The sequence below is a fragment of the Chaetodon auriga genome, chromosome 5, assembly GCF_051107435.1.
Source record: "Chaetodon auriga isolate fChaAug3 chromosome 5, fChaAug3.hap1, whole genome shotgun sequence".
Lineage (NCBI taxonomy): Eukaryota > Metazoa > Chordata > Actinopteri > Chaetodontiformes > Chaetodontidae > Chaetodon > Chaetodon auriga.
Genome location: NC_135078.1, coordinates 5,498,402 through 5,522,749, shown reverse-complemented (window position 1 = coordinate 5,522,749; position 24,348 = coordinate 5,498,402). Strand labels below are relative to the sequence as shown.

Sequence of the window (24,348 nt, the reverse complement as noted above, 5' to 3'; positions counted from 1 at the left end):
TAGCAGCACCAGCCCCGACCAACCGGTTTCACCTCAACCACGGAGGGCGGCGATGAGGCCTAAATGCTGCTCATTACCTGCAGTCATTTCAGGCCACTGCTACTGGCTGCTCTGAATCACAAGCAGCTAAAAATAATCCACGCCATTATGTCCATTTTGGAAAACAATTTGCCTGGCAGGCACCAGCAAGTGAGCTAAACTACTGTCCATTTCATTCTCCAAAAAAATGGACAAAAGGGAAAAGAGCCTAATGTTTTAGAATTAACTTCTGCAACGTGTTTTAGAAAAACGCTTTAATTTCTTTTGACAATATACATATTTTGTGCGGTGGCTGAGCAGTTAAATTATCTACACACAGGATAAGCATCAATAGGACAGAATAAAAGGAAAGACAAATGTTATGCCTTTCAAGGAACAAAAGACAGATTTGACTGTTGAAGTTCCAGATTACACACTGTACTTACTAGAAAACAATAAAAACACAATGAAACTCTAACAAAAAAAAAAAAAGCATTACAGAGAAGCATCAAATATTATACAAGGTAAAGAGACGAATAAGCGAAGAATGGCATGAAAGAATAACAGTGATTCTCCATACGAGCGTTCATTTCTCCTCAGTGGCCTTGTCTGATGATGATATCTGACATGTCGTCAACCTTCACCAGCTCCAAGTTCTGTTCAAAACAAAACATATTCCGTATTGTGCACTTCAGTTAGTTTTAGGTATCTAATATTATGTCCAATGGAAGAAACAGATAATGTGAAGGCGAAGAACACATGCAGCTGAATACACGACAGTGATGGATTAATCATGTTCAATAGTTTTGATATAAGACAGCTTGGAGCGTTCAGTGTTAAACCTACAGGAATAGCAAGACAAAAACAAACTAAAATAGTCTGACATTTTGGAAAATCTGCTTATTTGCTCTCTAGCAGGGAGTTAGGTGAGAAGATAGATACCACTCTCACATCTGTGCACTGAATATGAAGCTACAGCCAGCAGCCCCTCAGCTTAGAATAAAGACTGGACACGAGGGGAAACAGCTCGCCTGGCTCTGATGAAAGGTAGCAAAATGTGCCGACCTTCACTTCTAAAGTTTGCAATTAGCATGTTATATCTCATTTGTTCATAGTTTTGAGTGTTATGTTATGCAACATTTCTTGGCTGGTGCATATTTACCGGCCTGCAAAATGGCAATCTTGTCCAAACACTTTGGACACGGGCAGTGAAGGTAAACTGAACTAAGACAAGCCAGGTGGCTGCTGGTTGTAGCTTCATATTTAACGGACATGTGAGATATGAGAGTGGTATCGATCTTCTCATCTGACTCTCAGCAAGAAAGTGGATACGCATAATTCCCAAAATGTCAAACTATTGCTTTAAATTTTAAAAATCTGCATCTATCATTTTTGTTTCTCTTGCCAATAGAGCAATGCTGCTTCCTTTCTACATCATAAACACCCAGTCATGATGTACGTTCATTTAAAATGGCTGTTTTTCAAACAAAACTCACCTTTTCATTAGCAAGATGAAGCAGAGCGACAAATGCCAGAGGCACTGACAGGTTCTGAGCCATTGTGTTTGGCAACCTGGACGACACAAAGAGAGACAGAAAAGAAGAGGAGAGAGAAGGACAGACACAGTGAATCTTATGTTCCATCGATCATGCTGTTCAAACCGAGCGCCTGTGAGGCAGCAGTAGCTTTTTATTCTGCTGCTAGCTGGTTCTCAGCTGGTCCAACTGATGTATATCTGCCAGAGTAAATGGCAAAAACACACCACCCACACTGTGCTTCAGTTCACTGATTACAGGGACTTGAGCACCCCCCATCAAGCCAGTCGATCTTCGTGGGATTTGAAGACTGTGGCCAGTTGTTGCATACTTATCAAACAACACAATGCATCTCTACAGAGGAAAATCATTCTTCACAAGGATAGACATATGGGAGAGGACACTTTTCAAGTCTACACATCTGTATCTAAGAAGAAACCCTGCATGACAGTGAAAATAAGTCAAACACGACACACACAGAGGCATATATCTGCATGCAGTGGCCCTTTGGCGAGTGCTATTCAGCCATCGTTAGTTCTCTTTAGTGCTGTGGCATGGCAGGAGGTCTGCTGGTACCTTTGAAGCAGCGTCTTTGTGGTCTGACTGAAGACTTTCTCCCCACACACCTCCGGTTTCTCCACAGTTGCCACCTCCTATAGGGAACATTAAGCCATTATTCAAAAAACACACATGCACAAACAGTATCTACCCACAAAATATGAGCAATGGCCAAAGACAAGAGTCTGAAAACGTACTGAACTGTGTGAGAGAGCGAGAGAGCGAGAGAGAGAGAATGTGTTACATGGCTGCTCTGTCAGTGTGATGTACCTCTGTGGGTTTCTCTGGGCTTTCTGTCAGAAGAGTCCACATGTTATTCTTGAGTCTCTTCATGTCCATTTTCTTTGCGGTCTTAGCATAGTTGATCTCAATCTTGTTGACCTACAAAAACAAACAATAAGCAGTATATAAAATGCAAAGTGAAAACTTACAATCAGTCCAACTCCAGATGAGCAGCATATTTCGTGTGAAATGTGTCCACAGCCTTTAGGCTTCCTAAGTGTTTTGTTACACTCACAGTTACTGCCTGTAATTGAAGCCAGGTACTAGAATTCTACTGTTAAAAAGATCTTTTGAGTTTTCGGTCACAGTTTTCACACCGTTGCACTAAAGTCCTGTGTTACTCACCCTGTGTGGTTCAGGTACCAGATCATCCTCGCCATAGGTTGAGATGCCCTCTTGATCTTGTGAGGGCAGAGGTATACTGTCACCTGAAGGCTGGGTATCATCTGACCCGGCAAACCCTTCAACATCATCATCGCTGTCACCACCCTGAACAGGAAGAGATATGAAAGAATGGAAATGTGAGTCGTGGTTCCCAGTCAGTTTTTGGAATTGCTGATGACAATCCTCCATATCTGCTTCCTCAGGATTTTGCACTGTCAGGAAGAAACACTGATGTGCATCTAATTGAAATTAATTTGAAGTTTGATATTGATCAGCTGGACTCAGCTAACTAACATCAGTCCAGCAGATCTGCATTTGCAGCAGTGACTCATTAGAGTTCAAATATTTTGAAAAAGAGACAGAGCAGCAGACTATACTGCTTTGCAATATCATGATACTACTTTAAGCCTGTACCACCCAGCCCTACTCCTCAGGTAAGGAAAAGTCTGTTAATATATGAATCGAACAACAACAAATGAACAAAAACAAGTCAAATCAAATGGTATAGAAAAGGTGGACTTCAGACCTGAAGACCTGGACAGAAGTTGGCTGTGTCGTTGGCGTTGTTGTAGTCGTAGTCTCCAATGCCTTCCCCAAGCTCTCCGGACAGCCTCTTCTGGCCTTCTTTACTCAACTAGAGTAAACAAAAACAAATATATCCCTCTTAATACAACACAAGTGATCGATTCAGTTACACTTAGTTATGCTTTTGCAATGTGCTACGCTCGTCTGTATCGAAAAGAAAATGTAAAACAATGTAGTCTTAAACAGTTTTCTTCATGTTCACCAACAGAAATCTAGTCCTCTACAGGGGAAGAAGGAACAGCGTGTCATTTACATCCAGTGACCCTAAACTAACCAATTCCCTGCTGCTCTGCAAACGCAGTGGACCACACTGGTGCTCTGATTCCACAAACAACAAAAACTATGTCTGTATTTGTGCATTTGTACTTTCAACTTTTCCACCAGCCCTGTCAGCTGACAGGAGTGGTGACGACTCACCGAGCTGGAGGGCTTTAGGCTGAGCTGGGAGAGCGTCTCTGGGGGAAACTGGAAGTCCGCTGGTAGAGTTGTTTTCTTATTGCTGGCACTGAGGGCAGACTTGCTGTTGGTAGTGGCAGCCTGTGAGGGGAAAAACAAACGTCAGGTTTTGATCAGTCTCAAATCCCCACAGACACTGTTTATCTTAAGACGTTTTTTGCAGATTCTCTTTCACTGAATTTAATTACCAGAACAAAAACTGTAACTTTATCATGTGCATTGTGGAAGTATGTGCATAGCCAATCGCCTGTGCTCAGATCAGCAAATAGAGCTGTCCTGACAGATGATTTGAAACTATATGAAATTGTTTGGTAGATTAAATTCTAAATTTCAGTCAGGCCCAGGTCACAAGCAGGATGCCCACAATGTTAAGAGTGTTGTGCTGGTTTATTAACTCTAACCACCACACTGTTTGTTTGTGGTGGTTCTAGAGTCTATGGGTCTATGGTCCTTTGCTCATACAGGCAGACTCCTATTAAAAAGTTCCAGGAATGACAGTTTTCACTTATTATGCAGAATTAAACAGATTAAAAACTTCAGCTACACTCGATCTGAACTTAATTACTCAGACTGGTTCACCTGAGCTAAAATCAGATTTCCTGACCGTCAGGCTGAGACATACAAGACTCCCAGACCTGGTGACTGTGACACCAGCTGCATCAAAAATGATTCTCAGAGTGCTGAACTCTGCGTTGCTATGGCTACTACACCAAAAAGTGCCATTTTCGAGCCTTAAATGGACATGTAATTTCTGCTGCTCGGGGTCGCTCATCAAAACAATAAGAAAAGATGTAGTTTGATGACATTGTGAAGCAGAGTGGGGTCATGGGACATTTGTCCACATTGTTAAACAACCACCAACGCATCTGAAAATCTATCTGACGTGGCTCAGGCAGGAATATTCATGAATGAAGCAGTGAATTTAAGCTTTATTCACGTTAAGTTTAGTCACATTTGCTTACTTCCTTCCTCACTCTCTGAAGTATCGTCTGGTGTTTTCCACATTGCCGTTTGAGATGACCAAATGAAACACAGTTACCTTGAGTAAAACTACAGCTTTCTCTGGGTTTGAACGTTGTTGGAAACATTTGGTTAAGTACACAACTCAGCAACACAGGTCTATTTGTTTTTAGACATTTTAATGTGGAAACGTCACATATTGTGCATTTAATGCCTCCACATTTCGACAGATGAAAAACATTGTTTTTTCCATTTTTGTTTGGTTCTTTAAAGCTGCTTTAAGATGATCTGGAACTGCTGGCAGAGCAACAAGTCCTTGGCTCACTTTCTTAGATTTATGACGAAAGAATGCTGTGATTCTGGACAGGAAAATGCAGGTTTATTGAGAAATCATTAAGATCTCTTGGGGTAATTATCACAATTTACCTTCATAACAAAAAGGTCTTATTTACTGCACAGAGATGAGTGGTATCAATTTTTTCCATCTGAGTGAATAATCTAACATTCAAGGGTTCTTACTCTTGTGCTGCGGAAGTAGGTGTCAAAATTAACATCATCACTGAAGTCTATTTCAAAGGTCTTCTTGGGCTTCCTCTTACGTGTCTCCTTGTCAGGCAAATGGTCCACTACGGAGATGAAGTACATGAAAACAGGCAGACAGACGATTGTTATTCTGCACACATTCAGCAGGGGAGGACAGTCATTAGAAAATCATCTTGGCTTTTAGAGGAATGTGAAAACCTAATTTATCCAAACATCCCTCAAAACACAAACAGAAGCCACGTGTGTGTACATTGTGCTGTCAGTATAACACAGCATCCAAATACGGTTCTGGTATTACATATAATGGGATGGCTATTGACCAAAACAAGAAACACTCTGGCAAGCTCCACATGAGGACAACACAGAGAAGAAATGCAGCACATTGAGACTACATTAACTCTCCTCACAATAAATCGAGCAAATGCATCAAATAAAATGTACATGTTTGTTAAAATGTTAAAGCACTAATCTGCCTACATTTATCCAAGTACACAGATAAATCAAAAGCATTGTGTCTTGCTCAAGGGTACTTGATCTCCTCTTGTCTAATTATGTGTTAAACCATGAATTTCACTCACACTTGTGCTTTGGCTTGAACTGCCAGTAGCCTGGTCCAGCCCATGTGGCCATGGTCCTGGGGCTGAAGTACGAATACTCTCTGGGCTGAGAGGACAGCTGCAGACACATGGTGGCAATGTCTCCCTCTCCGATTGGAATCACATCCCTGTACCATCACCACACCAGCATGAGACACCATTCAAACCTGCACTGTTCTAATCACCGTTACATACCCACTTTGCTTTGATAATACGCGATGCAATTACTTTCCCCTTGACTATGCAAGTGGTGGACTTCAAACTTGCATGCCTTAGCAGGCATTAAGAAGAAGAGGCTCTTTTCCTGTATAGAACTTAATGGAGGCCATTCTTTCATCTTAACACAAAGTACAATCAGTATTAAAGAGAAAAAAAGAGAACAGAGAGAAAGTGCAGAAAAGAGAGCTTTCTCCAGAAACTTTCACCCAGTTCGCCTCAGACTATAAAAAATGACTGAACAAAAACAGAAAAATCAATTCATCAGAAGGACTGTGGTGAAACCTGAGTTCTTCTGCATGTAAGACCTCATTGTTCAACTGCCCTACAAACCACGATCTTACCTTCCTTTGCCAGAGCCGGACGCCTCACAACCCTCCTTGTGCTCCTTGGGTCTCTCCTCACAGTCACCTAATCCCTCCTCGTAGTCAGCATCAAAGTCGGGGCAGTCGTCTTCTTCAGGCTCGGGCTCAGGCTCAGCGTTCACATCGAACACATGTTCGCCCTGTTTCATCTTCTCCAAGAGCTGATTCATGGTCTGAAAGAGGATTCACGGTCAGACAGACAGCGTGAACAATTCTCCCTTTCCTCTAAAAGCAAAACACAGCAAGATGCCTGCATGCAGCAGATTTTCCTTCTCTGCTATAATATAATATAATATATATATAATATGCTGAACAATGGAGGATCAGACGTACGGTTGACAGTGTTTTTTGCCCACCACAAAGATGGTAAACTTTTAAGAGGCATTGCAGGCCCTATTTCCACTTAATCTCAGAAATAATACTGTTCCTCTGACCTGCTCAGGTTTCCAGCTGGTGAAGGAGAAGTCCTGCAGCGACGGGCAGATGGAGCTTTTCTCCTGGGAACGCTGCAGTCCGGCTGGCAGAAACACAGCACAGAAAGATGGGGTGTCACATTTCTACTGAGGAACATGTCACAAATGAGACATGGCTGGGCACTAAGGTGCTGAGTTCAGACAAATACTTAACAACACAATGTTTAATGGCTACCTAGCCTTTATGTAAATGAAAGTTTTTGTGCCTTGTAAATATTTCTTACCCATGAACGGGGATGCAGGGACTCCCTGTGGAGGTGGAGGAGAGTAAGAGGGTCTGGACTGAAGGAGAGTCATGTAGGAGGGAAACAGCAGCTCGCAGCGACTGTTCTCACTGAAGAGAACTGACAGGAAGACGCCAGCTGTGCTGCTCTCATCAAAGGATGAGGCCATCCGCTGAAACATGGGGTCCACCTGGATGGGCAGGACGAGCAGTTAATCAGTTAATAAACAGTTAATGTTCACAGCCTGATGATAACAGAAGTGAGGTAAAAAACGTATACAATGAGACTGACTTCAGAGTCAAATGTCCTTCATGCATTTTAATGTCATTTGGTTCTGAGCATGAGGATCAGTTGAGTATGGAAAGGCAATGCAGTCATAATAGAGACCACAGATTACAAAAGTGTGCAGAAATCTTTCAAAATGACAACTTAGTGACCCTTCTCTAATCATAAAACATGAACTTATTAGTAATCAATCTCACATTCAGTGGATATAAGATAATTCTGAAGTTCTAGTTTATTACAGACCGATATGCTCTAAGTGCAGGGATGTTGCCACGGCTTACACTTCAGTAAGGTGATCTGTGTATAAAACGCACAAAGCATAGGACCAACAAAACTACAGATGTGTCCTCATCTGAGGAACGGTCAGAATAAGCAAATTAGAGAAGTGATGGATTTAAACATGAAGGAGGTGTTTGAAATGTGACTCGGATGTCTGCGTTACAAGTAATGACTGGATGATAAGGAGAAATATAGAGGTGCAAAAAGTCTCTACAGTGGGGATGATCTGTGAGTGTTTGCCAGTTATTTATTTCTGCTTTACAACATCACTATGAAATGAAATTTCACCTCTACATTCACTTTGACCTCTCATCATGATCTCTCTCTCTTGTTCATGCACTCGCTCTCTCGACCATAGATCTCCTGCTCTCAGCTCATTTGCGCACTCTCTCAATCTTTTTCAAACTAATTGGGAAGCAGACAACATAACTTTAATATTCAATAAACCTGAACAAATGTCCTCCACTTGTCCTATTATTGATACTGGTGGTGACCACTACTTCCTTGTTTGTGAATGAAGCGGTACACGATTTGAGCAGTTGCTATTTTTGACGTTCAGCACTAGAAACTCCACTCCTGGAGAAGGTATTTTTCGCTTCAGGAACCAAATTTAGTCCCTAGTTCCACTGGCTGAGATGCAGGTTTAGTTCCCAACTTCCACAAAAGGTTCATGTGTATGGAGCAAGCGTCACAGATTTAATGGTACAGCAAATAGCATCATTATTCTCCTAACTGCATTCTGACCAACAGTTTACCTCCCATCCTTTGAGAATTGTCGATGACATTTGAACTTATTTTGTTCTGTAAAGATGACACCGTACCTCACACTTCCTCTCAGACTCTGCACTATTGATGTTGCTCAGGTTCTGCTCTACTGTTCTCTTCGGAGGCCTCTTTTTCTTTGGCTGCTTGGCAGTCACTTCACCTCCTGCAACCTCTTCATCTGCTCCCTCCTCCTTCGATCCATGGCCTGTACAAGCACAAACAAACAAACAAACAAACAAACAAACAAACAAACAAACAAACAAAAAAACACAAAACTTCAAACAATGTTCAAATAAAGGAACAACATTAGTAGAACGAGCAGTTTTACATTCTGGGAGCCAAAGTTTGAAAACCTGCATCGGCGCTCCAGTGGAATGAAGTATTTTAATGAAATTCCAACAACACATGAAAACAAATGAATCACATTGCTGAGACTCTCACCCTCTCCAGGTTTGGTCTCAGCCCCAAGGCCACCCAGCACCCTGTAGGCATCAGCATGAACAGCATCCACCCTCACAGCATAGATCTTTGTACTTGCATCCAAAGTGCCAGCTGCCACCTTCAGGACACACAAACACACGCATGCACACGCACACGCACACGGAATAGCTGAAAACATCATATACACTGCTTGTGAAATATATCTGACAATGACTATTTCATGGCACAATTATCTCAAATAACACTTCATATTTTTTCAATGATTACAACAATCCCTTCAGACTTTTCCAACAGTGTGTCTGCAGCTTTCATTGGGTTAACTCAGGATCAGATAAGATAAAAGATCAGGCTAGACAGCATAATTTACCAAGACCTTTAACTGACTTGCTTGACTAAGCTGGATTCAAGTACGTAAAACATTTTCAAGATCTGCACGATATCCAACCAGGCCACTTATTTGGACAACTGTTTCTCCAAAGCACATCAGCCTGATGGTAATCAGGAAAAAAAATTCCAAGACCATGTTTCATATAGTTTTTTGAAGGATGATTAATTACAAAGGCTGTGTTCCTGGTTTTTCATGACTATGGGGTTGAATTGGAGAAATAGCTACAACAGATAAAGTATGATACATTTTAGTTCAACTAAATTAAATTAAAGAAAAGAAATAGATTACAAAAAATTCAAACCTTGAAGTTTGTGAGCTCAGAATCCTTCTGTTTGAGAATGTCAGCCATGTAATCAATCAGATGCAGACCGAAGGCATTTTTGGTGGTGATTTTCTGCAAAAAAAAAACCCCAAAACGCATTAGTAATTTCTTCCTTTTCGCTCATTTTCACCTCATTTTTAACACTATTTAATAAGTAACTGATATTAAGCATATCTTAAACACACAGACAACGTAAAAGACAAAAATAAGAACACTGCACGCTGTTGCTATTGGAACACTTACATTCTCAGTCGAGAGTTTAATGCAGGTGGAGTAATGCTCTGAGATCTGTGCATTTGACAACTTGGGCACAGCAGCAGGAGTCCCTGTGGCACTGCATACAAAAGTGAGATTATCTTTAAGCTCTCAAGATGAATATTAGCAGGGCAGACAGAAACTGGCTGTTAAAGCCACATTTAAACTATAAGCTTTACATGACAGCCTGTCATCAAAGTCACGCTCAAACAGCCAAGAGCATGGTTTGAAAATACTTTATCTTTACAGCTTACCTATGAGATGCAGAGTCATTAAAAGAGGATTCAGTGGCAGCTTGAAGGTCAATGACTCTTGACCTCCGGCGCTGACGTCTTTCCTGCTCGTCATCATTGCCGGGGAAGGCTGCCAGCAGTGGGGTGCTGCAAGCAGCAGGAGACAGACCCTTGTTCTTCAAGGAGGATGACGTCCATCCTGGACGTACATGGGAAACCGGTGTGGAGGCGGCACTCATCTTAGCTGAAGACAAATATACAAACACAGTGGCTAGATGTTGACACAGGCCCAAGTTTCACAGATCATGTTTCAGTGTTTAGATATACATAAAATAGGTTGCAGAATGTTACACATATTGAGAAGTATTTGCATTTCACTTATATAATATTGCTATGTTTTTGATTTGATATGATAATGCTAATTTTAACATACTTAATTGGCAAAAATTCCAGTAGAATACACAGTATTTTCATTGTGTGTACAACAAGGTTTACAGTGCGAGAGACTACCAGTGCTTGTTTTCCAGCTTCTATGGTCCAGCTGAATTTTAAAGCAAAGTTTGACGGCCCTCACTCCTCAGTGAGCTGACATTCAGTCGTTGCCCCCATGTAAACATAAGGATTCAAGTGGGAAATGCAAGAAAATCTCATGTGAGAAGAATTCTGACGTGATGAAAACGAAAGACATATGCATTTAAACTAAAGAATTAAGGTAGCATTAACGTTACATCTATTTTGTACGCCCCGGTAAACGAATTTTACTGTGCAGCTACAACCCACTACATATTAGCCTTACTACCGTTTACTTGAAAAGGTGCATTCTTCAGTAAAGAAGACGTTAATGGCAGATTAGACATCTTTTACTCCACTCCACCGACGTTTTCTAACCAAAGAGGGTGCCACACAATGCGAATAATTTCTCAAACACTTTTGTTATTACAAAATGCTGCTTTTTGGGTCTACGTATTTAGATCCCGTCCATTCTGACTTCAGTTAAGCTAGCGTTAGCTCCAATTTAGCAACAACACACCATAAACAAAAGAACCCCACCGGGATCACAACGCTGGTTTTAAGGTAGCTAAACAATGATTGAAGTGACCGCTAATAAACTTTTTGAGAAAGCAAGTTATCTCAACACAGCGTATTTGCAAGAACAAGTTCTCTGTCCTATAATAACCAAATGAAAACACAAACGTTGCTTGAGCTCAATGAACTGATATTCACGCGAACTTTACGTGCAACTTAGCATAACAACGCTAGCTTCAGTTAGCATTAGCTAATATTAACGTGTTCCCACTATGGTTAGCTGATTGGTTTCCTGACACACGAGAGCTGTACAACAAAACTTGCCTGTTTCAGCAAACGTACCTCACAATGCCTAAAACTCGATTTGGCTTTCTTGCGACTCGCTATAACTTACAGTCCGACACAGAAGAGCAGAGCAAGCTGTAACGTCAGTTTTTTCCTTCCTGCTCAGGGTTTGAATTTTTGCGCCGAACGGTTTACACCATTTGACGTCATGACGTAACGCCCACGCCCACTCAGGGATTTCTGAATGACTCACCAGGAAAAAAAGAAAAAAAAAAAAAACTAAATCAGATCATTAATTCAAATCATCGATTTGCATTATAATCATATGTAAATCGTTGGAGATTTATTTTTAATATAATAATGAGATGTTACCTCAACGCAGGTTAATCTTAATTAATTAATTAATCAATCAATTAATTGCTTCATTATTATTATTATTATTATTATTATTATTGTTGTTGTTGTTGTTGTTGTTGTTGTTGTTGATTTATAGGTACTTCTACTAATAACAACAACAATTCACATTCTGTTCCTTGATAATGGGATTTGTTCATTTTATGATTCTGTTCTTTAAATCATACTTAAAACAACCTGACCGTTAACTTCTGTTCAGTATTTGTATCATCAATGCTGAATGTTGTTCTTGGGTAAAAATAAACACTTGCCTCCAATTTCTGGCAGCGATGTGCCTTATTGCTGCAACTACTCTTGCACAATTTGTTGAGAAAGTTGTTGATAGCTCTTGTAAACACTTGATACACAGATTGTATTTCTATGGCACAATAACACTATCTGCATGCACATTTCCCCCCTTCTTTTTAGGTCTTCATTCTTTCGATTGCCATGAGCTGCTTCATGATCACTGACAATTTGATGAACACTGCGAGAATCTAAGTGATCCGATCCATCACTGGCACAGTTATTAGGATACTCACCGCATGCAATAAGCGTCTTTTTTGTGGAAAAACGTTTACTGAAATGGCGTTCCTTATAAACCTGGCAGTTCAGGCATGATAGGCTCAGGGTTGGAGGCCACTCAGCTGTGACGTAGTAAAACAAAACAAATCTCATAGTTCATATCAACGGAGAACAGAACACACATTACTCCCACATGCATCATTCCCCCTTGTTTCATCAAAATTGCCCCCAAGACAAGCCAGCACAGACAAATAAACAATCACTGGAATGCCCCTCAAGGCTATCAATGTAATTTGGAATTTGCAGAAGTGGATATTCAATGGCACATTGGAGCTGCCGTGTTCCTTACATTAACCCTCACCAGCGTTCAGCAGATTTCCTTTTTATGTTTGTCACTTGCTGCTGAGTGGAATGGCTTTTCTTTCATCAGTATCAAGGATGTTTTTGTTAACAACACACACCATTTACACCTAACCACTGGCTGGCCTGTCTCTTAGGTTTTTTTGTTCCATTTAAAAAAAATCAGTTTCATCGATTCAAGTGGTGAATGTAAATCTGCAATCTGATTATCATAGTGAGTAGTACGATGACATCTCTTTCAAGTCTAAGAAAGTACATAATATAATAATAAATATTTTGCAAAGTGGGATAGATATATGATGCCGATTGGGTGTCAAATCTGATGGAATGGTGGATGTAATGTATATAATTTGGATATAATGTATTTGTCCTATTTGTTTCAATCTGACTCCTTTCCTCTAACAAATGTATTTCTCAATCAACCAAGACATGTCAAAATGAAACAGATAGGATGAATTGACGACAATGAAAAAGCAGAAGCTGCTCACTAGATGGCAGTAAAAACTAAGGCTTCAATTCCGCCAAGTTACGGTCCATGCCACAGGCTACAGCACTGGCGTGGCATTGGAGTAAAACACTCTCCATAGCTTTCCCCCCATTTGCTGGGAAATAAAAATGAATTCCGCAGGACAAACTCTCCAACGCCTCCCTTCTTGACTTTGCATTCTACATTTCACTTAGCCGAGGGGCTGTCAGGCATATTGCTGTGTCTGAGGTTTGGCCATGTTTCAGTCAAGACAGGGACCAACAGGATCCAGGCTGCAAACCCTGGTGGCAGCTAAATTACTGATACAGATACATTTTAGTACATATTTGCAAAAATAATAACTATGAGAATTTCTTTTTCCAGGTGAGTGCCTTGGATTTCTTAGGATCCACGTTGGTCTATATGAACTTCCCTGCTTTCCGAAGGGGACCCCTTGCTCCTGCTGCCTCAGCCAATATAGTGATTCTTCTTGATTTACAATTTCTCCTGAAGCCACAGAACTGTAATTTACATAAAGTCATTTATTCATGTGATAAAGTGTCAAGTCTGTCAAACGTTGGTTTCAGTCCATATTATGTGAACCAAATCATCATCTCCACTTCATATCCTGTTCTAGCCTGCTTGCCTTTATGTCTTTTAATTTGACTCACAAAATGAAGTATGACACAGAACAGCAAAAGATTGGTGAAAACCCTTCGACTGGACTTCTGTGCCGAAAGCTCTTGGGAGTGGAATTATGTATGTGCATGACGGTGAACAAACCCAAACATCTTTTGTCCTCTGACACCACTGTAAGCTATACTGTATATACATCCTGAACACAGAGAACAGAAAGAAAGAAGTAGCTTTCTAGCATGCAGTTAAGTGATTTGTGAAAATCCACACTCTATTAATCTCCTGGTGGAAGACTGTCGTAGTGTTTGGTCAGGGTTTAACAATAACACAAGCAAATCCTGTGTGTGTTGTGTGTGTGAGTGTCTGTGTAGAATGTGTCTGTGTGTCTGTGCAGAATGCAGAAGCACTTCAGTGTGATATATTGTTATGGACTTTAAAACTGAAAAGACTGTGTGTGCGTGCGTGTGTATGTGTAATACGCACATGCACCGTATTTAAATCTCATACATAAACATAAGAACACACAAACACATATTCATGTCAACACGCTGCAGTGCCTAACAAATGAAAAGCATTCATGCCTTCAGCAGATGAAGCATCAGCTCGTTTTTCACCATTCAGGGCCATTTGATTGACTTTCCGCGTCTGGTCATTGATGGGAGATGATGAGGATTATTAAATGACTCAATCCTTCTAGTTGTCAGGACCATCTTGCCTGACATCGTCTTTATCAATGAACTTCAGTTAGGTCTTGTTCGTCTAGTTAAAACCTGTTTTACACAAGCACACATTCCCTCAGGACTCAGACACTGACTCTGTGCTCTTGTTAGCTCCGGGTTAATGGGGTACTTAATTCTTAGCACACTTAAATAACATGCAGCTAGGGCAAATACTAGACTGTGTTGTTAACTTAAATCTACCTGGCAGAGGTGATGATGGGCTGAGTTCCAAGTCAATAAAGAAGATATATGTTCTGTACTGGTCCAATGCTTTTAATGAAATTAAAGCAAAGCAGCGAGCCAGAGTGCGGTGAATGGGTACACAGGGTTGTTAAGACAAGGGCAGACTTGAAGCAGTCAACCAGAGTCAATGAATAGAGTGTTGGCAGTTTGTTTTAACATTGTGGGGATGTCAGATGGGGCAGGCTCAGGAAGAGGGAGGTGTCGTGGAGAATAACATCGTAAAGTCAAATGAAAATGGAGAATATATTCTCATGTTACAAATGGAATAATCCTTCTGGTTGTTGACTTGAGTGCCCTAAGATTTATGGTAACAACAGCCTCTTGCAACTTGGTATCTGAACAAAAATGATTTAAATTAGTAATTAATGTGTTGTTTTTCATGTGTAATTTGCCCCCTGGTACATCTGAATATGTTTTGATAATATTGTCTGATTTTTTCCTCTAAGGCTATCTTGCCTTAGTACGAGGTCAATCACTACTGTCACAGGTCTGTCTAACAGCTGCAACCACACATACAGCCCCATTAGCACTCTATACTCAATGATTCACGTCTCCTATGTAAACCTGTGGGGAAAAATCTAAATGGTAGGCTTAATGGCATATATCTTCTACTGTCTCCCTGACACGAGGAAATGTTTTCCTGTCGTGAAACCAACCATTTAGTCCAACATTCCCAGCCACTTCTCAGCCAGCATACTTAAAGGTACCCTGTGGAGCTGTTGCCCACAAGCATGGCCATGTGCAATGTTTTGAAATGCGGGCCAACATTTTGTTTATATCCGGTTTGCACAACTGCACACATGCACGTGAGCAAACTTGCTGCATGTTACATGCTATTCCACTGATCTACAGTTGTTGGTGGCAATGCACAAAGAAATGTAACAATGCACAAGGAAAGTGGGGATGAAGAAGGTTACAAGCTTGAAAGTATGGATGTAAAAATACAGGTTTCTACAAAAAACAGCTTTGCACATGATTTCTGAGAGAAGACATGGCCTCAAAAGGACCACAAAACAAAGCTTTGTTTACAAGAAAACTCAACAGAGGAGCTTTAATGTCCAGGGGAGGGCCACTCCTCAGCCTGTGGAAATACTCTAACATTTAATCATATTGGGAAGAAATTCTCTGTGAGAGTTCATACCTTAGAGGATGCAATCCGCTGCATTGATTACGGGGAATAAATAGTGTTGATTTTGACTGAATTAATGACCCTCAGGTTTGTGTAAAGAACACTATGTGGCAGAATCACAGAGTACAGAGGTACAGAGTGCTGAGGTCAAAAACAGGACCAAAACCCTGATACCTTCAGGGACAGGTTGAAGAATAAAGACAAGATCGATGCTGTCACATACAACAAATCAAATCCTATCAATGGTTTCCGGCTGTTCAATTGACTGACACTCAGTGGAAGCAACACACCAAGAAAAATTGCAAAAAAAACATAGAAAAGCAATTCCACCAGCAAAAGGCAGAGAATCGAAAGACTAACTAGCCAACATGGATGTAAACACAGCAGCTTTAAAGGGGCAATAATGCAAATATTTATCATAAAAAGGTATCAAATGGCAATGTGACAATGAGAAATGAGTTGCTTGTAGTGATAAACCTACAAAGAATTATCACCTGTATCTCCACTTGTACCTTCACTGTTTTGTTCACTCTCACTTCTGTCATGGTGTAGTTTTAAACACTATGACAAACAGAAATGGCTGATATATCAGCTGAAAATGTGACAATAAATCAATATTGTGCCCAAAATGCATTTCTACTGCCCCCAACTGGCCAAAACAATCTTCAAAAATACATTGGCATTGTGTGTGTCCCTCGAAGAAACACGATGCATTTCGGCGAGAAACACTGGTTGTAACATAACATTAACGTAAAAGTCCACAAGGTGTCTTTAATACGCTAAACTCAGAGAGAATTTCAGATAAGTCTTTGAAGCATACACCCGCTGTGGCCATATCTCATTTTGCATTGTCTCCCGAGAGTATTGTACTTGTAGGAGAGGCTGTGGATGCTTCTGGGAATGCTGCTGGTTCTCTGAGGTGCTAATCTCTTGACCTCCTCTATGTGTGTGCTTACATTTAGTCACCTTTTCACTGGAAACAGCTGTGGCCAGGGATTGTCCAAATAACCTGCTGAGAAAGGTTGGTCGACCTGGAGAGATGGACACACACGACAGAGAAAAATCTGTTTCTTTTGGTGACTGATTGTCTGTCTCTCTGTGTCTGTCTGTGTGTCTTTCTCTTACACAACTTACATAAATACATTCTGTACAAACTCACAGAGACCCAGAAGAAACTGGAAACATACACACAAACACACAAAGGACTCTGATGTGAGCAAGTACAGGCAGATATGTGTGCAGTGTTTTCATGGGAGGCAGCTTTAATTCTTATAACATGAACTCTACAAATTTAATACCATCCTTTCAAACGCAGTATTTTGCTGTATACCATGGGGAAGTTGAAGATAAATCTAGCACACTCTGAAATGGCCCCACAGAGTTCCATCACATACATCTGACTAACCCCAAAGGGATTCCATGAATACTGATAGCTCATATGAGGAAAGCAGGTGGTGGCAGTCCACATATTGATTTGATTTCTCGATCTACTGATTGAGGTAAAAAATGTGATTAGTAAGACTGACATGAGCTTATTTACTGTCCAACTTGGAATTCTGCATTATGTTATTGCCTGCGGCAGATCACGGGGAAAATCCGACGCTCAGCACGGTCGATTTTCATGACAGCCATCCAGCTAGAAACACTGACGCTCTGTGTACATTGTGAAACTCTTTGCATTGGGCCAGTGTTGCCTGGGGTTTACTGATGATGCCATTTGTCTTTTTTTCAGCGGTATTTGACAGAAAACACATGCTACATATGTAAGTACCTCCATCCTGGCTTGTGCTTAGGAAATGTGCCTGTGCTTTGTTGTCATCCAGAGAAATCAAGCTCATTCTATTATTGCAGTTACTTATGGTCACTCTGTAAAGGAGCTATGGAAAAATGCCTCAAGCGTAAAATAAAATAAAGGTAAATTACATCTCCTTTAGAGGTCTTCAGTGCAGCGTGCAACAGAGGGAAGATTTAGTTCCCAGGCAACAGAGCAAAAATGAATAAAGGCCATCCCATTTCCATGAGTGTGTGGGATAGGCCAGTGATGAAGCACCTACAATTTCACATAAGAGGGGGAAGGGGGTAGATAAAGATTAGCCCTATAACCACTGTCTTGGATGTAATGTTGCACAAGGAAAGGGAGGGAGAGAGAGAGAGAGAGAGAGAGAGAGAGAGAGAGAGAGAGAGAGAGAGAGAGAGAGAGAACAGTATAACAGGTTTACATGCAGCTTCTCACCACAAGAAGCTGTTAAAAACCTGTTTTGGACGTTTATACTATTCATCTTCCATGACATGATTTGTCCCTGAGGAATAAAGCAACCTTGCGGTGTAGCCCCTTTAACTGCCCCTTTAATTAAAAGTTGAGACTTAGTGCCAAAGAAATGTATCGTCCACTGATTAAGACAAGCTTAAGACTCAGCACCCAGCATGCATGCTCTTTTTTTTTTAACTATGGCTGTGGCGTGCTAATCTTCTGGCCTCTGTGGGGAGCATGGCATTTTCGGGCAGATAAGATTACGTAGAGTGAAAGCAAACAGAGGACGGAGGAGAGAGAATGTGAGCGACAGTAAGATAGCAGCCCTGAGAGGAAAACAGAATAAATAAAATGACAATCATCAGCGAAGCGAAGATGGCAATCATGAGGAGTGCATGCTTTTCATATGCTTGCTATCATAGTGAAAAGGAAATATGTTCAAGAAAACAGGCGCTGGTTGTGGTTGGAGCTCTCGGTCATCAGAAGAGGTCTGCCAACATGATGACATGGGAATTGCAGTCAATGACTGGCTGAAAAAGCTCAAGCTGTATTCCTCTTATTCATGCTTGGCTTCCTTAAGTTAAAATGTAGCTTGCATCAGCATGCATGAAAAGTGAACTACATGGGGCTTAATGGATTAAAAAGCATGTAGCATTGCAATGAAAAGCATTTCCATATGTATTTTCCTGATGTATTTGTACTTCGACAACAACACAGCCTCTAAAAAATGATAACGGCAAAGCAAAAATAAACCCACCTTTTGTGCGAAATGCACAGCAAATCCTCAAATGTGACTAATCATAAGTAAGAGTAAGTACCTCTACTATTTCTAATCTCTTTGTGCTCTTAATCTCTTTGTACACTCAGAGTTCCCTTGCTTTAAATTTCTAAATTAGAGCACATTCCCAGGATCAATAATGTTAATATAATACATACTGACTTTATATTAATCTCCTTAAAGAAATAGTTCAACATTTTGGCTTTCTTGCTGACCGTTAGCTGAGAAGATTGATACCACTCTCACATCTGTAAGCTCAATATGAAGCTACAACCAATAGTGTGTTATCTTATCTTTGCACTGAGACTGAAAACAGGGTGAAACAAATAATGTTTTCGGGACAACTATTTCTTTGCTGGTGCACTGGCTTCCTGAACGTGTCCAGTCATGATATAATCTGGCACATAACTCCCACAGATTCTGTTTCCTTGTGTTTCATGTCTTTATGCTAAGCTAGGCTAATCAGAGGTTTACATTTTCTTATCTGACTCTCAGCAAGAATCAGTGCATTTCCTAAAATGTCAGACTATTTATATGTTTAGCAATGTCTTAATGAAGCGTAGAGAAGACAAGGTCAGACCCTTGAACTGCAGGGGACACAGTCCTTGTGGTCAAATTCTGTTTGATGGAAACGGGATTAGTGTATGCACTTATGCATAGGCGACAGTCACGGAAGATGTCCACAAGTAACATTTTATATTGCTATTTGCTGGTGCCTGCAAATAATTTTCAGATTCAAAATGAGAACCACTTGATTCAGTTTGTTCATCATGCTCAGTCTGTTGATTAAGGTTGCAGTTCTAAGCATGAGATGTTTTGATCAACTTGGGTATTAAATAAGCAGCAGGAAAGTCCACATAACGACATTTGCCACTTCAGAGGATTGTGTTTTATACATACATCAAGGATGATTGCGTTGTTCGGTACCTGCAGTGCAATCTGAACAATCAATCACTTACAATCATTGTCTGACTATTTCATACACTGAAACAAATGCAGAGTCAGAGGTCAGAGATTTGTATGTGTAATGTGTCCATGTCATCAAACTAATTGTTCCCAGAGCTTCTTTATGAATGATGAATGGCTCTCTTATCTTCCTTCATAAAAAAACACAGACCATGTGTCATACTTTGAATGTGCTCTGTGTTTAAATTGGTGAGATGTTGATAATTACGCTATGCTACGTGCAGGATTAATTGAAGCACTTAGGGGTTGCACAATGGGAGGGAAAATATTATGCATCTCTCGTCCTCGTTGCTAGATTCAGGGTATAATTTCTGTCAATCATCAGTTTAGGAATGTGCCATGCTTGCTGAAATATCCACTGTCTCCCCTCCCTGCAGCTGCCACTTTCTCCATGTGGGTGCACTCACTTATCTTTGTGATGACAGCTGGGGGAAATTTTTCCAATGCTCTTTGATACCTGAGGGTGAGGAGTGGACCTGTCTGTTCAAAGCATACGAATAATCAAACGTGTGCAAGTCAGAATAATGGGATACAGTGTGTGTTTGTGTGTGTGTGTGTGTGTGTGTGTGTGTGTTGGGGGGGGGTCTCGAAAATCAGGTGATAACAATAATCATCATTGCCTGTCCAACTGGCCTTCACTCTGCCAGCCAGTCAGGCTCTAACAAGGCAGCATGAAAAAGTGAGCAACACTGGTGTTGAGACAAGTGAGTAACTACAGGCTGGATCTGCAAGTGTCTGACCTTCTTTATATTTTGATATTAGGTCATGAATCTTGTCTCATGTTGCTCAGTGGATCACCAGTGGATGAAGAGACAGTGATTTTAACAAGCCTCCAAACAATCTAGCAGATTTACAGTTTACCAGTGAGGCTCGATGCACTTAAATATTTAGTGAGGTCAAAGGCCAGTGAAGTTACCTGACATCCTTTACTTGATGTCTGGTAACTGCTTGTGCTGGCCAGTTAGAGTGCTGTCTTCCTTTGATAATGAGGCTGAATTGCTTTTCATTTTATCAGGGTGGAGGGTTAATATCAATTTCCATTGTTTATTGATAGGTCAATAGGGCATGGAAGAGGTCAAGACTGCTCGGCAAACCACCTCAAGCTGTCTGCGTCACTTGGCTGTAAATACTGAATTCCAACAGGTCATTACAATTTAAAAATGTATGTTTTTTTCCCTCATGTTCGTCTTCTGAATAGAAAACCGACGACCCGTGTGCAGTCACCAGTGCTGAGCTAACTGTTGATGGTCAGTGACCCTCTCCAAAATGCAGACTGGCTGCTTGTTTAGCCACAACGTCTTGCTTATTTCTTAAACACAGTAGATGTGTATGTGGTGGATTTGGACTTGTTTAAAAGCACCTTTGACAGAACCAGCCTGAGGAACTGAAAATAATGTGATGAGTCATGCAACAAATTATTTCTGCTGTTGATTAATTAGTAATGCAATGACTTTTTCAGTGTGCATTAATGATATAATATAATATCACCATCGACAACATATAAAAAGAGAATAGCAGGGGCCCGAGTACTGGTCCTCGGAGCATCCCAGATTCTATTATATATGAGGCAGTGTCGATACACACAAGAACTTACGTTCTGTCTGACAGACAGATGGGAGAGTAACTGCTGACTCCTGAACACCTGCACATATGTTGAATAAAGATTCATGGGAGGGCAGCGAGAGACTGAGACTTAACAGGAGACTTGGCAGGCGGAAAGTGAACTGCAGGAGCGCTCCACTTTCTCATCAACGGCTGCTAAAAACTGCACCAAGGAGCACTGACCACCTTGTTGCTCCAGTGGAGCAGCTCTGAAAAGCTCCCGGGTGTGAGATATGTGTTTATAATCCCCTCTCTCCCGTTGCAACAATGCTTTAGAAAAAAAGTGAGCATAAATAAAAAGTTTGTGCGTCAGTCAGACTGACTTTAGAACTGTGGAATCGTACCTGGTGATGTGTTGATGTTTTTCTTACCTTCCTCTTAACCTCATCCTCCTTGCGTTAAACTGCCGGCTGTATCCTGCATTTATCATGATCCAGTTATTAATTGGACAATATTGCTCCTGTCCCTTCTGACATTTAAGCAGGCTTATTGAAAGCAAAATCATTATCTGTCAAGGTCCCTTTTCCTCCCTGAGCCGCTCCTCAACACTTGTGAGAGGCTTTTATTGTCTATATCTATCTGGAACTCCTTTCATTTCTAGAGGAAGGCTCTTTAAAGCTTGGCGTGCAGTCACATCACGTCCTCTGAGTTATAGCCAAGATGCTGGCCTCCCACCATGCAATGAAGTAGCCCACTTGTGCCTCGTATGATGGAGCATCATATAAATGTGTCCCCATTCTTGTTCATTGATCTCTCCAAGAGGATTTAAGCCTATGTACTATAGACCAATACGTCACATTGATCACTGATAGGCTGGTATTGACATTTTATTACAAAATCCTGCAAAAAACCTGCAATCAAATAAAAGATGGTGTCAGTGAAGTTATGTGATTACTTTGACATATCTAGACTCTTCCAAAGTGTAATTACAGTTGACATTAAACACACTGGAAAAGCAGTAGAATTAGCTCTGAAATACAGGAATTGTGAAAAAAACCTGCATCGTTTTCTTACTACCAATTTCCATTTTTGTGCTGAGAAAATGCTCTTGTGAACGTCATGCCACTGAAATGTATGAGCTTTAGCATAAGTACTCACAACTGATGATGTCACCACCGATTAATTGTATGTTTATGTGTTTGCCAGTACTGGAAAACATGACTGCGATTGCCAGGAAGCTGAAAGTCAGAGAGATCAGCCTCTGCTCTGATGAGATGGACGAGCGCTGAGCAGCACAGGCAGAGCTAATAATGATAGATGCCTGGCTCTCGGTTCATTCAGACAAACTCATCTCCAGGCCTCCGTTTCTGTCTGACTCAGTTTTCACTGATCTCCTCTTGAATCCCAGCTACGTTGGTCCACGGTGCAATAAAAAAAAAAAAAAAAAGTTTCACAATATCAGCTCTAAAATTGTGAGATACTCTTAACTATAACTACTATAGGAGTTTTCTGCCTATTTGTTTCTACTGTGCTGCATCTATGTGACTGTATTTCCTTTCATTCTCAGTGGAAAATGCAGTATCTTCAGATCTGATGCAGGTTAGGTTAAAGGTGATTTTGTTTTTTTATAGCTTTTATTAAAAAACAGGGAAGGTAGCACAATGTAGACAAAAAGTTAGAAAGAAAAGAAAAAAGAGGGTTACTTAACGATGTTTAATACTAAAGAGTTTGCATAATTGAATAGTTGTGATTATTTTTTATCACAGATTTTTACATTTTATGTGCTTAGTTTGTCTGCAGTAAATGTCTCTGAGCGATTACACCTGTAAAAGAAGCAGCCCATACAGCTGCCCATGTTATTCTATCTACTGAAGTCACTCCTCCCACACAGCATGGACACTTTTCTGTCCTGTAAAGCTAACTTAACTTGAGTAGCGTTATTGGTTCCACCTGTACTTTTCCTGTGAAACTGCCCTGTATGAAGTTTAATTGAATTGTGTTGAATCTGTCCTTGACAGCAGTGCAGCCTTGTGCTGCTCCTCTCAAGGTACTGAGTTCTGAGAAAGCAAACATTCAATCAAGTGGCCACTGAGTCCATCAGTCCAGTTTACTGACAAATGAAATGAAATGAATGTGTTTTGTTCATTCTGTGCTTCTACAGCCATGTAAGCTTAGCCCTGAATTTGTGCTAAAAGATGAACAAACAAGGCAACCAACACCACAGTTAAAAAGACTGCACACAAAGAGACGCTAACTGGAACGCTCTCAATCTCATTTCCCTTTGATCTGCTCTAAAGGACTTGCAGGGATGGACAGTGCAACATGTCCACCCACTCATTCAACAACCAAATCCATCCCCAGTCACACAGGACCCGAGTGCTGTTAAGCTTTGTGCTGCTGCATTTCTGAGTCGTTCAGATTGGAATAAGCTCTGGGCGTGAATCTCCATCCCTCGTCTCATGTTAACCCATAGACCTCAAGTCAATTGCATCGACATTTCCTGGTCTCTGTGTGCTTCAGTCTTGCCTTGGGTGAGTGAAGATGTAATTAACAGGCACTACATTTCATGGCCTATGTGACCTTCTCTTGAGAGGTGCACTGCAAAAAATTAGCACATCTTAACAAGTCCTCCATTTTCAGAGGAAAGGAAAGACTTGACAGGAAAGTGCACAAGGATGAGCATTTGAAAGTTTTATTTAAACAAACTTTACCTTGGAGAGAAAATCAAACCTAAGAAAATATGTGAAGAGAAGATGACAAAAACAAAGCAAATGTCAAAAGACTGACTGCCTGCCACGGACACAGGGTTGTAAGCTTATACTGTATGTTACTGGCAGTTAGTCCAGGTGTGCTCAACTCACACTTG

General features: G+C 40.8%; 1 protein-coding gene across 1 annotated transcript; it reads right to left on the bottom strand.

Annotated features, from left to right (window-relative positions):
- Positions 1-297: 297 nt before the first annotated feature.
- On the bottom strand, positions 298-11,628 carry ncaph (non-SMC condensin I complex, subunit H). The gene is made up of 18 exons (XM_076731276.1): positions 11,532-11,628; positions 10,185-10,407; positions 9,919-10,009; positions 9,655-9,747; positions 8,966-9,083; positions 8,581-8,729; positions 7,196-7,385; positions 6,933-7,015; positions 6,478-6,671; positions 5,900-6,045; positions 5,298-5,404; positions 3,780-3,899; positions 3,304-3,411; positions 2,739-2,882; positions 2,382-2,492; positions 2,130-2,206; positions 1,515-1,590; positions 298-674 (listed from the first exon to the last, which is right to left on the bottom strand). Exons 2-18 carry the CDS (start codon positions 10,400-10,402, stop codon positions 615-617), a joined length of 2,085 nt encoding a protein of 694 aa, XP_076587391.1. The 5' UTR covers positions 10,403-10,407; positions 11,532-11,628; the 3' UTR covers positions 298-614.
- Positions 11,629-24,348: the final 12,720 nt, after the last annotated feature.